This window comes from Tetrahymena thermophila, assembly GCF_000189635.1.
Source record: "Tetrahymena thermophila SB210 genomic scaffold scf_8254803, whole genome shotgun sequence".
Taxonomy (NCBI): Eukaryota; Ciliophora; class Oligohymenophorea; order Hymenostomatida; family Tetrahymenidae; genus Tetrahymena; species Tetrahymena thermophila.
The window spans coordinates 320,399-333,589 of NW_002476559.1; the positions used below are offsets into that span (position 1 = coordinate 320,399).

General features: G+C 21.4%; 3 protein-coding genes across 3 annotated transcripts in view; 1 reads left to right on the forward strand and 2 right to left on the reverse strand. All coding sequences in view use genetic code 6, as the record gives it.

Annotated features, from left to right (window-relative positions):
* Positions 1 to 472: 472 nt before the first annotated feature.
* On the reverse strand, positions 473 to 890 carry TTHERM_000002749 (hypothetical protein; the record flags this gene model as incomplete). Its single annotated transcript, XM_012795632.1, has 2 exons — positions 473 to 573; positions 776 to 890. 2 exons carry the CDS (start codon positions 888 to 890, stop codon positions 473 to 475), a joined length of 216 nt encoding a protein of 71 aa, XP_012651086.1.
* Positions 891 to 2,047: 1,157 nt separating this feature from the next.
* On the reverse strand, positions 2,048 to 3,676 carry TTHERM_00002750 (hypothetical protein; the record flags this gene model as incomplete). Its single annotated transcript, XM_001008056.2, has 1 exon — positions 2,048 to 3,676. The coding sequence occupies one exon, from the start codon at positions 3,674 to 3,676 to the stop codon at positions 2,048 to 2,050; it is 1,629 nt and encodes a 542-aa protein (XP_001008056.2).
* Positions 3,677 to 8,095: 4,419 nt separating this feature from the next.
* The window catches only part of TTHERM_00002770 (transmembrane protein, putative), a gene marked incomplete at both ends in the record, with an annotated part of 7,999 nt that continues 2,903 nt past the window's right edge, over positions 8,096 to 13,191 (forward strand). The window contains 5 exons of the mRNA XM_001008058.3: positions 8,096 to 10,166; positions 10,335 to 11,648; positions 11,703 to 12,195; positions 12,244 to 12,454; positions 12,518 to 13,040. Coding sequence (XP_001008058.3) covers positions 8,096 to 10,166; positions 10,335 to 11,648; positions 11,703 to 12,195; positions 12,244 to 12,454; positions 12,518 to 13,040 — 4,612 coding nt within the window. The remainder of the gene's footprint in view (positions 10,167 to 10,334; positions 11,649 to 11,702; positions 12,196 to 12,243; positions 12,455 to 12,517; positions 13,041 to 13,191) is intronic.

The following is a 13,191-nucleotide window of genomic DNA, read 5'->3' on the forward strand; positions in this document are numbered from 1 at the left end:
ATTTTAAATAGTTTTCATATAAAAAGCCTTAAATAAAAATAATATATATTCATCAATTACTTACTATATTAAAAATAAAATTAATATAATAAAATATTTTATATTCTTTCTAATTTCTATTAGTAGTAATTAAATTTTATTTTTTATAAATGTATCTCAATTGATACTAATTATTTAAATAAATTTTCAAATTTTAGAGCCATCGATCATTTAACCCAATTCATTTTTCAACTAAACAATTAATGTAATGTTATTTTTATAATTTAAATGTAAAGAGATTTATTTCAGCCCCATTTATTTATTTATACCTTCTAAATACAAAAAAATGATTTATTATTTCTATTAAAATTTAATTTACTTTTAATTACTAGATTACACATCTAAAAAATATTAAGAAATAAATATGCTATTTCATTTTATTATTAATTAATTAAGCAATCATAATTTCATTGATTGTTATTTTATACATGTGTCACTCCATCTACTTTATTATTTTATGCTTTTTTAGGTCTTCTAATTTTCCCAAAGTAAATCTAGAATTAGATGTTTTTTCTATTAATTTCTTGCCAATATCTTTAATTAATTCAAAAGATATTTGTTTATTAGTATATTTATTTGTTTACAATAAATCCTAAGTTAGCTATTTATTATGATTTTAAGTATTATGCTATTTAATTTATAATAATATTCTAATGCGCAGATTAGTAGTAGAAAAGATGAGGAGTAAATTTATTTCAATCATAAATAAAATAAAAGTATAAAAATAAATATTTACTGTAAAGTTAATTTTTTTTGCAAGAAACTGACTGATATCTCTTTAACTAATAATAGCTAAGAAACTAAAATTAATTGGCGTCTTTTTTAAAAAATTGTTAATAAAATAATAACATAAGGTTTTAGAAAGAGGTTTATGGATTATAAATTTAAAATATTTTATAAATTAATTAAGATAATACTTATTGAATGGAACGGAATAATATTATTAAATTATTTTAAGTGGAATAAGATAATAAATTATATATTAAAAATTTTAATGTTGTATCTAATATTTATTATACTATCAATTAATTTATTGATTGGTTGATTAAAAAAATATTTTTTAAAAATTACATAAATATTGAAACAAATTTTATAAAAAAATCACACTGTCATCATATCTTAATTTGAATTTTATAAATATTTTGTTGTAATTAATTAAATAATTAATGTATTATTTTAATAAATATGATAAGTTTTTCTTAATAATTTTTGTATTATTTTGATAAATAGGATAAGTTTGTTTTTCTTAATAATTATAAAAATAGAAATGAATAATAAAAATAGCTCGATTATTTAAATCATGATCTAATTTTTTTATTACTACCAAATAACAGTAGCATTTTAAAAATAATTTTATTAAAGATAACAATAAAACATATTATTTAAGGGTGTGTTATTTACAAAATTAAATTATTACAATACATTTTACATATGATGAAAATAATTAAAAAATATAAATAAAATTGTGATAAATAAGGCTAAATAAAATCATTTTTAATTTATAAATCTACTATATTCTAAAACTAAATCCTAATTCAATAGTCTAATATTTAAAAATTTATTCTAAACATTTTTTAAAACTATTTTTATGGTTTTTTTTTTTGAATATTACAATATTAATTTCAATACAAATGAAACAGGTATGATAATATTAATATTTCAAATATGGGTTAAATTAAAAATATTTTCTATATTTACCTAGCTAAAGCTTTTACTTACATCTAATAAATATCACCTTAGCAAAGTAAATATTTTGAAAAGCGCTTTAGCAAGCATTTTATTTTTGTTATCCTAAATAATTATGTTAATGATTTGAACTAATATTATCTTTTAAATAAATAATATTTAACACCAATATTTATTCAGTTAATAATGCTTTTTTTATTTATTTTAACAAAATATAATAGATAGGAAATTAACATTAAATAAAAACAATCAATATTTAAGTTAGGATATAATAGATGAAGCATATAAAAGTACTAACTAAAACACAAATAGATAAACAACATCAAAACTTTTTTATAAAATTTCCTTTTGCTATTTTTTTAATACCATTAATTGCTCTCAATGTGTATTTGCTTCTTATATTTTATTTAGATTCAGTTCCATCGTCAATCAACTAATTTTCTCTTATGTTAGCCATGAAAATCTAAAAATTAATTTCCTTCATCAAATTCATATAAGCTATTTCTGTTTCTGAAACATTTTTACTCAAATTAATATTAAAGCATTATTGGTGTAAATCTATATCAAGAGGACTTTCCTTAATTTAGTATATATTTTTTTCATTTATTTTTAAGAAAAGGATGTTATAATGGCTGTGTGTGAAATAGTTATAAAATCCTTGACTTTGTTTTTTGTGTTTCCTTTTGCTAGAAATTTTAAGCCTTTAAATTATCTTTATTAACTCTTTAATTATGATTTCAGAAAGATTAAGATTATTTAGAGCATCTACTCTAAACATGCCCAAAATATTGTACATAAATAATTTATTTAGGTTATGAAATTAAGAATTCTTGACATAAGAGGAATTTTCTTTCTTACTCTTTTTTTTAGCAGACTTTTTTGGTTAATTTTGCCTTATATCTGTAAAATCAAAATTTGTTAGAAAAGAAACAGATTTTGGTTTTAAACAAAAAAAATCTTGAAATAGACTATAAGAAGCACATTACTAATTGGAGTTTACAAATTAATCTTAATGTTAGGATGTGTTATTATTATTGTTAATTTAAATGTTATCATCATCTCGATTAATATTACTATTATTTAATTACGCATTTAATATTCCTTATTTATTTTAAGTAATATTATTTAAATTACTCTACCCACAGTAATTTGCAAATTATTTGCTAATATCACTGTTCAAATTTGCATAAACGCATTATTTAAACGTAAAGAGTTGATTATCTAACTATTAATTAAAGTACAATGAACTTTTTTAAGTAAATTCTCTCGAATTTTTCTCATTTACTTTTGAATTTAGGTCATTATAAATTTAATGGGCTATTTTTTTTTCATCTTTAAAATCATAAAATTTAAGAAATTCTTATTTGAGGTTTTCAAGAAAAAGGTTGCTATTTATCAGCTATTTTTTCTAATAAGATTAAATTACATTTTATTAACTACTCTATTATGGCGATTCAATATCTCTTTATTATTCTTATTAGAAGTTGCTTGAGTTTAAATTTTAACACAAATCAATTTAACTACAACACTAAGAATTTAAACGGCTCTAAATTATTTCTTCTTCATCATCATAATATAATTCTTCTTATATTTGAGTTTCATTTGTTTAGAAGGTTTTACTTCTAATACGACTAACTATTTCGAAACGATTTCTATCGATTCCATTTCTATCAGTTAGCTCTGTAGAAAAAGAGCAACGTAATTGCCTTTATTCACTTATAGCTAAATGATCTAATTAATTCATTTATACTTCACAATAGTCTTTATATTCTTCCTTTTTAGACTTATTTTAGAGGTAATAATGTTCATAAGGATTAACATCGTTTATATTAGTATTAGCAATTTTTTCTGTATGAACATCTTATAAATGTAGTTGCTAGTATTAAGTTTAAGAAATTATCTAGCCATTCTAGCATTCTCTTTGATTTATCTGTGTTTAACATTTTTACATAATTTAATTTTAGTTATACAAACCTTTATTATAGTTTAAGATACCATTGTGATTATCGCTTATAACCGTGCTATTAATATAAGAGGGATGATAGGGTTAAACCGAATTATATTTATAAAAGTAGCCTGGTTAGTTAAATTAAATTAAATGATTTTATTGCTAATATGTTTATTTAGGGATAAAATATTAAATAAACATTTTCTTTTGTTGGTTTAAAAAAGTTTAAATTTTTGGAAAAATTATTTATAGATAGAAGGCATCTATTAATTATAGCATTAATCATAAAAAAAAATAAAATATCATCAATAATTAAATTCTTTTTTTTTTACTGATGTGGACAGAGTTTTAAAATTTTAACCAACCAGTAAATTGGGGAAGATAAAATTTACAATAAATTATTCATTTTTTTATTTTTAGTCATAAAAAAATTATTTTCAAATTAAATTAATAGTGAAATCTTCAATAGCTTATCATATTTGAATAAAAAATTATTTTTGTAAAATCTGTTTAAAATAAATATATTTCGCTTAATTTAGTCATTTTAAATTAATTTTGATCAATTTTATTATTGTTTATTGTGGTTAAATTAAGTTATTTATTTATTATTTTATTTTTAATAATTTTTATGAAACTTTAAATAAAAATAATATTTATTAGTTTATTTTTTCAAAAATATAAAATATAATCAAATCAAATTGTAAAACCTATTCTTGTAAAGTGTGTAAGAATTTAAGTTATTTCTTAATATAAAGTGAATTTTTATCTTAAATAATATTTATTAACTTACTTAATATTAATATCAAATTAGAGAGCCTCTATCATTTTCTCATAATTTATAATTTACTATCAAAAGCATGTTTGTTATTTTTAAACTTAAAAATTAAAGAAACTTTTCATTTCAATCTCTCTTTGGTATTCTTTCTATCATTTCAAACTATTTATTTTAACATAAATTAATCCATTTACTTTCAAAATGTATGCTATTACATACAGAACTTTTAAAATTTCAAATTAAAAATTAAATTCAGTTTTTTTCATTATTTCTTCAGAGATTTTTTGGTTATCAATCCATATTTATTTATTATATATTATTTTTGATATATTTATATTTTCTTTGTAATATCTGATAGTTTAGTCATTTCATAAATTATTTTTCTAGCTTGAAAAATTGTTTAAGGAAAAAGATATTGAAATAATACATAAAAAATATAAAAATTGAATTTTTATTATTTAAATATAATATTTCGATTTTAAAAAATATTTATTCTATCATATTTTAAAATAATAATTGTAAAGAAAAGATATTTGTTTTTACCCTATCAATAATTATTGATTAGAGTAACTTAATTTATATTCACTTTTATTGAAAGTTATGATTATAAAATAAAAAAATTAGGTTTTTAGAAAGATGTTTATATATATTAAATTTAAAATATTTTTCTTAATTAATTAAGTTAATATTTTTACAATTATAGTTTTAAAATTTTTTTCAATCAATTAATATTTAATAAAATAATAAAATTTTTAATTTTATGTTATCGATTTTACATACGATGAATTGATAGATAGACTGATTCAAAAAAATTTATATTATTTAAAATATATTTTTAAAATTACAATATTATTTTACAAAAAATAGATAAATAGTTTTTGCATTATTTTGATAAATAAGATTAGCTTTTTCTTAATAATTATAAAAGTAGAAATGGATGACAAATTTGTTCAATTATTTAAATCATAATATGATATTTTCATTACAAGCAAAAGTTGTATAAAAATAATTTTATTAAAGATTATCAATAAAATTGATTATTTAAAGATGATTTATATGCCTATTTATCTTATTACAATATTTTTTGTCAATCATAAAAAAAAATTAAAAACAAAAATAAAATTATAAAAAATAAAATTAAATAGATTAATTTTTAATTTTTAATACTACACTCTAAAATTAAGTCCTAATCTAATTGTCAACTTTAAATATCTTTTATTATTATTTTTTTTAGATTGATTATCACTTTGTTAAAATCATTAAATAAAACATTTATGACAATATTGACACTTTAATTATAGATTTTATTAAAAATATATAGTGTACTTAACTAATAAATCTTTTTTGCATCTAAAAAATTTTATCTAAGCAAAAATAAATATTTTTATTTATTTTAGATAATATTTTTTTAAATAGATGGTTATCTTTTAAATAAAACTTTATTAAAATTAAATATGATTTTTTATGTAGAATAAAATTTAATGCTTCTTGTATATTTTATTTGTATATTTTATAACTTGAGTATTTTGAAATTAAAGACCATAAAACAAATAGAAATTAAAATAAAAAGATGCTTTAAAGTTAAAAAATAACATAATTTGCAATTTAATTCTCACTTTATAAATCGATATAATTTGAAGGATTTGATATGAAAATGCTTAGTAAGATATTTATAGCTAATAAATGGCTTTAGTTAATGTAAATTGCATTTATTTTTGAATATTTTAATTAATTTACAAATTTTAATTGTCTCCAAGTAATAGTTTAAACTATAAAATTTAAATGTTTTATAAATAAAGGAGTATTAATTGATAATGCTGTATTTTTAGAGATATTTATTTTTTAAGTCTTTTATTTTATCAAGAGCTATTAATTTTTCATAAAGTTTTATCTAATTTTTTAATTTTTGTCAATCAAAGCTAGTTTTATTTGTTTCATACTTGATACTTTATCTATTTTAAGGTAAATTTATTTTAATAAAAAATAAATTTGTAAGTATTTTAATCTTTCATTATTTATTTTAGTTTATTTTTTTTGAAAATAAATGGTTATCTTTTAAATAAAACATAATTAAAATTAAATTTTTATTTTTTTTGTAGAATTAAATATAAGTCATCTAGAACACTTTTATTTGTATCTATTCTATACTAAGTAAATTGAATTTAAAATTAATGATTAGATAAAAGTCTTAATTCATTTTTTAAAAAGAAAATTAAAATTGAAAAAAATATGATGCTATTAAGTATAACTATTTTCGAAATTTAAATCTCATATCTATATGCAATTTGGTATATTATTTAAAGAATTTAGTATGAAAAGCTTAATAAGAGTGGTTGATAACTAAAAAATTTCCTTAATTAATTTAACTTAAATTTCATTTATGTTTAAATATTCTTGATAATTCTATATTTTTAGATATATATTTAATCAGTAGTTATTAATATTTAATTGAAGTATTATCAACTTTTTAAATTTTTTCTGCTTCAAAATTTGAAGGTAAATTTATTTTGATAATAAATAAATTTGTAAGTATTATTATCTTTCTTAGATAGTATTTTTTTAAAAAATAGATAGATGGTTTATATAGAGAAAAGTGAACTCTGTCTCAACAATTTTTTCACATCATCACCCAACCCTCTACACGAATCCGTTTATTTACGAGCTTAAAGCTTCATCACACAAAAATAATAAATGGAAGGTTTCATATTGGACAGTTTTACATATATAGACCAAATATTTCTAGAAATTCAGAAAGAAAATAATATTAATCATGTTAATCTGTCTAAGCATCACAGTAGTAATAATTTAGGAAGTTAAAAGTCTTTTACTAATTAATGAAATTAAAATTAACATAAAAATAAATAACTAATAGTAGACAGGTCTTAGTTAGTTTAAATTGTAAATATCTTTGAATACTTTAATATAAAGTATATCATTTTTATTTTGTTTGGTAATAGTTCAAAAATTAACATTTTATCACAAGAAATCTTTGAATAGTACAGAGTATTACTTGCTAATGCTGCATTTTTAGAGATGTAAATTTAATAAGCCTATTATTTAATCAGCATTAATTTATTTTTTATGAAGTTATATCTTATTTTTTTAGTTTTTTTTTATCAAGATATTTTTACTAATATCTCTATATTTTAAGGTAAATGTATTTGAATAGAAAATAAATTTTTAAGTATGATTATTATCTAATTAGATTACATTTTATTAGAAAAATCTATGGTTATCTTTAAAATAAAATTTCCTTTAAATTTAGTTTATTTATTCATCTACATATAGATATAAGGTATCTAGAACAGTATATTTATTTTATGTAAATTAAATGTAAAATTAAAGACCAGATAAAAGTCTTAATTAATTTCATAAAAGGAAAGTAGAAATTAAAATAAAAAAGTATGTTATTAACTCTAATTATATTCTTAATCTAAGTCTCACATTTTTATGCAACCTGGTATACAATCGAAGGTTTTGGCATGAAAAGCTTAGTAAGAGGGGTTGGCTCTACTCCTCAGAGCTTAATTATTTAGTAATAAGACTTTCAAGATGCTATTATTTTTGGTTATTTTAAATTTAATACCATAGATTCAAATAAATAGTATTCTATGATGAGGTACTAGGTAAGTTAAGAGTATACTTTCATGAACTATTACACTATTGGTACATCTCCCTACATAATGGTATAAATGGATAATAATAACCAACAGATTAATTCCTAATAAGGCCCGGGAATTATAGCAGGTTATTGGTATTAATTTGGTTTCGGATTCAAATAATCTCTTAACATTTACTATTCTATATGGTAAGGATATCCTTAAGGAGGATTAGTTTATCCTACTTTCTAGTAGAGTAATTTTTAATTTAGATCTGATATTACATAGCTCACATTATGCATTATTTGTCCTCCTCTTGAAAATAAATTTACATAATTTGTTGGACAGTATTCATCAATAAAAATGATCACAGGCTTCTACCCTCCAGATACTGCTAAATTGATAATAAATGAAAACAATATGAATGATTAGCTATTGAGATCAGCATTTTTTATAAATGATAATCTAACCAACTACACTAAAAAATAATATTAACCATTAACTACAGATTTAATTATAAATTGTTATAATTCTACAAAATTTTATTTTGATGGAGTTTGTATAGATCCATCTTAATGCTAGAACATAGTCTACTTTTAAACAAGCTAATTTGGTTCAGTAAATAGCGTTTTCTATAATTCAGTCAAATTAAAATGTGACGTTTGCTAAGATTATTGCCTAAATTGCGATAATTAATCTAATTGTTTGTAATGTAAAAGTGGTTATGTGCTTGATACCACAAATAATATTTGTAAAAGATGTCCAGTAAATAGCTTCTATAATTCACTAAATTCTCTATGTGTATCTAATTGCCCTAATGGATATTAAAAGGATTATATTAACTAACTATGTGTTCAAAATTTTAATCCCTTTTATATCTTACTAAACCCTTTGCTATATCCAAGAAATTTTATTTAAAATGATGGATTTACTTTGATGGATACTAATTTGTAGATTTAACCTGATTAATATACCTAATGTTGGCTAGAAAATCAAAGCTTTGGGCCTTATACTATTTTGGGAGGACAAAATAATCTCAATTCTAACAAAATTAATAAAAAAATTCTTAATTTACCCAAAAACTTTTAAAAAATAATTACTTTTTAAGGTTTAATTTATAATAATGGTTAATAAGGTGATTTTATTTTAGAAGTTAATAATAATCTAGTAACCTTATCATCATTTACTAAAATATTCACTAATTATTAGCTTTGTGATGATAATTAATAGGTTAATTACTATCAATTAACTTATATTATTAATGATTCCACAACTAGTCTTGATATTAATATATCATCTAATAAAAATGGATGGGGAATCAGAAACTTTGCAATGAACATCACTAAGTGTCACTCTACTTGCAATGATTGTACAACTGATGGTAACCCTTGGTCTTGCACTACTTGCTAAATTCAATAAACTTCAATACTAATAAATTAAAATTGCGCATGCAGCAAGGGATAATATGCTTAATTTTAAAATTGCTATTCTTCTCCTTGCTATAACTGCTCTAATTGTCCACCAAATTGCTTGTCTTGTGAAGATTAAACTGGTAAATGTACTTCTTGTGCTACAGGATATTCTATCCAGAATGGATTATGTATTATTAACAGTTCTTGCTCAAATTAATACTCTCAAGATCCTGGTTCTAGCTACTGTATAAGAGCTAAAGATTAAGGGATGTCTTTTTTCGTTTAAGATAGAATTTAGCTAGATTTATAATTTTGGTACTATACTGGTTTACCTGAATAGTTTAGATAATGCTATAATAGAAAATATGCACCCTATATTTATGGCACATAAAGTGTTTCCTTAATTATGCAATTACCATAGTATTAAAATTATCATTATCAAGTAGGGTTTTAATTTACAGCTATGAATGTGGATAATTTTGCAGCTGTAGATTATATGAGTTATTACATAGATAATAATTTAGTGAAAAAGGCAAATTACAGATCAAATACTACTGTCAGTTTATGCGAAGATATTAATTATGGAGAAAATTAGGTTCCAGAATAGATATTTTAATTGAAAAAAGATACAAATTTAAATTTCACTATCGGAGCGTATTTACCTAACTCTAAATGGTTCACATTAAATGATCTAACAATATACTATTGTAAAATTTTTATTTATTTTACTAATTTTGCTTTTATTAATTATATTTATTTCTTAAAGATTTTGCTTTATATTTAAAGGAAGGAAGTATAATTAAATTTAAAATTAAATATTTAATTATTAAAAAAATAAATTTACAATTTATCAAATTATTTTTATAAACTATAAGAAAGATGTCATGCAAGTTGCACTAATTGTTTAAATGGATCTACATGTACTTCTTGTATTTAAAATTCATAACCTAATGCAGCCTTAGGTAATTTTTGTTATTGTAATGATGGATTCTATTTTACTTATGACTGGAATACAAGCTCTGGACTCTGTCTACCTTGCAATAGCTTTTGTAAAACATGTAATGGACCTAGCATAACTGATTGTATTACTTGCTAAGAAAGCTATAAGGTTGTCAATAATATTTGTGTAAATGCTTGTTAGGTTAATTAATTTTGGGATTTTAACTTACATTAATGTGTTAACTGTTCAGATTGCTGCTCTAGTTGCAATGGGACGTCTAACAGTTAATGTTTGTCGTGTTAAGATCCAATAATGACCTTAAATTCTAATGTTTGTAAATTTAACTCAGATAAAAATACTTGCAATTCATGTAATACAAATGTTTCTAACTCTCTTTGTGGTGGAACTTAAATAAATCATGATTATTGTTTAACTAAGGGTTGGTTGAGTTACAATAGTAACACATGTGTTAATTGTTTTACTGCTGACTCTAATGGAAATTGTGGGGGTAGTAGTATTTACAATTAGCTGTGTAATAAATATGGATATTACTATTCTTCAACATTGTCTTAATGCCTTTCATGCTCATAAGCTTTTGGAGTAAACTGTGGTGATCCCTCAATCAGCAATGTTTGTAAATAAAATAGGTGGATGTATTAATCTTTATCTACTTGTATTAGCTGTAATTTATAGTAAAGCCCACTTTGCTGTGATGCTACTTGTAAGACTTGTAATGGCTCAAGTTCTAATAATTGCTTAAGCTGTTTCGGTTCTATGGTTCTTTTCAATAATTCATGTTTAGATAAATGTCCTAATGGATATAGCTATAATTCTTCTTAAAATAACTGTTAAAATTGTCCAGTTTTTATAGGTGTACCAGAGTGCAATAATTGTGCTTCAGATTGTTAAACTTGCTCTGCATCAACTATAAGTTAATGCAAGACTTGTTATGGCTCGAGGTAATTAAATGCTGCAACTAATAGATGTGACTGTAAAGATTAGGAAGATTAGAGGATGTTTTTTTATGAATGTAGTATGAATAACTAAGCTGTTTTGAATATAGAACTATCTAATTAAGGACCATAGATGACAATAGATTTTGGGAAAATATTAGCAGATATCCCTAATTATCCAACTTAAACAAACTCTACCACTATATGCAAATTATTATTCAGCTAAGCAGAGCTATAGAAGATAGGCTTTAATTCTGCTTGTTAAATTTAGTTTAACTTGGTTAATATTGCTCTTGGTATATTATTTTTAATTTAATTTCATATTAAATGATTTTTTATTTGATAATTAGATAACACAGCTACAATAATTTAAGGAGATACCTTAAACTTTTTACCAAACATTTTAAAGTTTAAAATAAATTCTAGTTCTTATATTGACACATTTTTGAATAATATTGTATATCAATAGCCTCCATAAAATACAGGAGTTGTTTTTAATTTTAAAAAGATAGAAAACTCTTGTAATGATTATAAAATTACATTAGATAAAGTTTAGAACGACTCAGGTAGAGGTTTCTAAAGTATAACTTGGACACTTTTAAATCCGACAGCTAATTAAGACGACGTTTAGATATAAAATATTCTTACATAAGCTTCGAATTAGAGTTTATTAAACATCACTATACCAAAAGGTGTCATTACACTAAACACTTAAAAGAGTATTTAAGCTTCTTACAAATTGAAAAATACTTATTCTGCATCTCAGTAGTTTGTATTTTAAGTATAAACATTTAAAAGTATAGCTTCTGTTCTCAGTTCAAATATGATAATTCCTTATTTTAGGTAAATAAACAATCAATTTTAAAACAACTAAAAATTTTTAAAAAAAAGGTATTTAGAGTTTAATCTGAATTTGAGTTATTCAATTTAGTACTGTGACAACTATGGAAATTCGTTGAATACTAATGATCCAATAGATATAACTATTACAAGTCCTTAGACTTCTTAAATTAGCAATCAAATTAAAAGTAACACATAGAACCAAATAGTTTAAATAATATAAGCATACTCATTTCCTCCAAATTCAAATAACTAAATAAATGTAAAACCTTTTTAATCTATCATATTATTTTTAAAAATAATTTGTTTAATAAATTCATTTTAGGTTTAGCTCTAATTATCAAGTGATTAATCTGTAACAAATATGTAACAAGTTTCATTTAGTACAGTACCACCAAAATTAATTGTTAAAATTAATGGTGGAAATTAAAGGATAGATTACAAATCTAATTTAAATTTAAATGCTAATTTAAGAGATTTAGATGTTCAAGATCCTAATGCTGATTAAGGAATTACTTTAGTATGGAGTTGCACAGATCCTTCTGATCCTACTAAATAATGCTATGATTAAAATGCAAAACCATTTAATTTTAATTAAATAAATCCTTCTATTCCACCTTCAACTTTTAGTCCTTATACAGTTATCAGAGTTTAAGCACAAGCAAATAAAGATACAAGATCTTCTTTAGATTTTATTATTGTTTTATTTACTGAATTTGATTTACCTCTCCTAGATATTTCCCTAAATCTTCTTGATCCTCAAGGTCTTACTGTTAACTTGAATGAAGAAATTTTTGCAACTCTTAATTATAATACAACAGTTAATACCGATATTCTTTCATTTTCAAGTACTTTAGTTTATTTAAATGAACCAGTTGGGGCAATTAAATTTGATTATACCTAACTAAAGTTTTAGCTATGGGACCACTATTCTGGATTTAATCGTTCAAATCCAAGTGTGAGCATTAGATTTTCAGTTTTCAATCCTTACTTTTACAT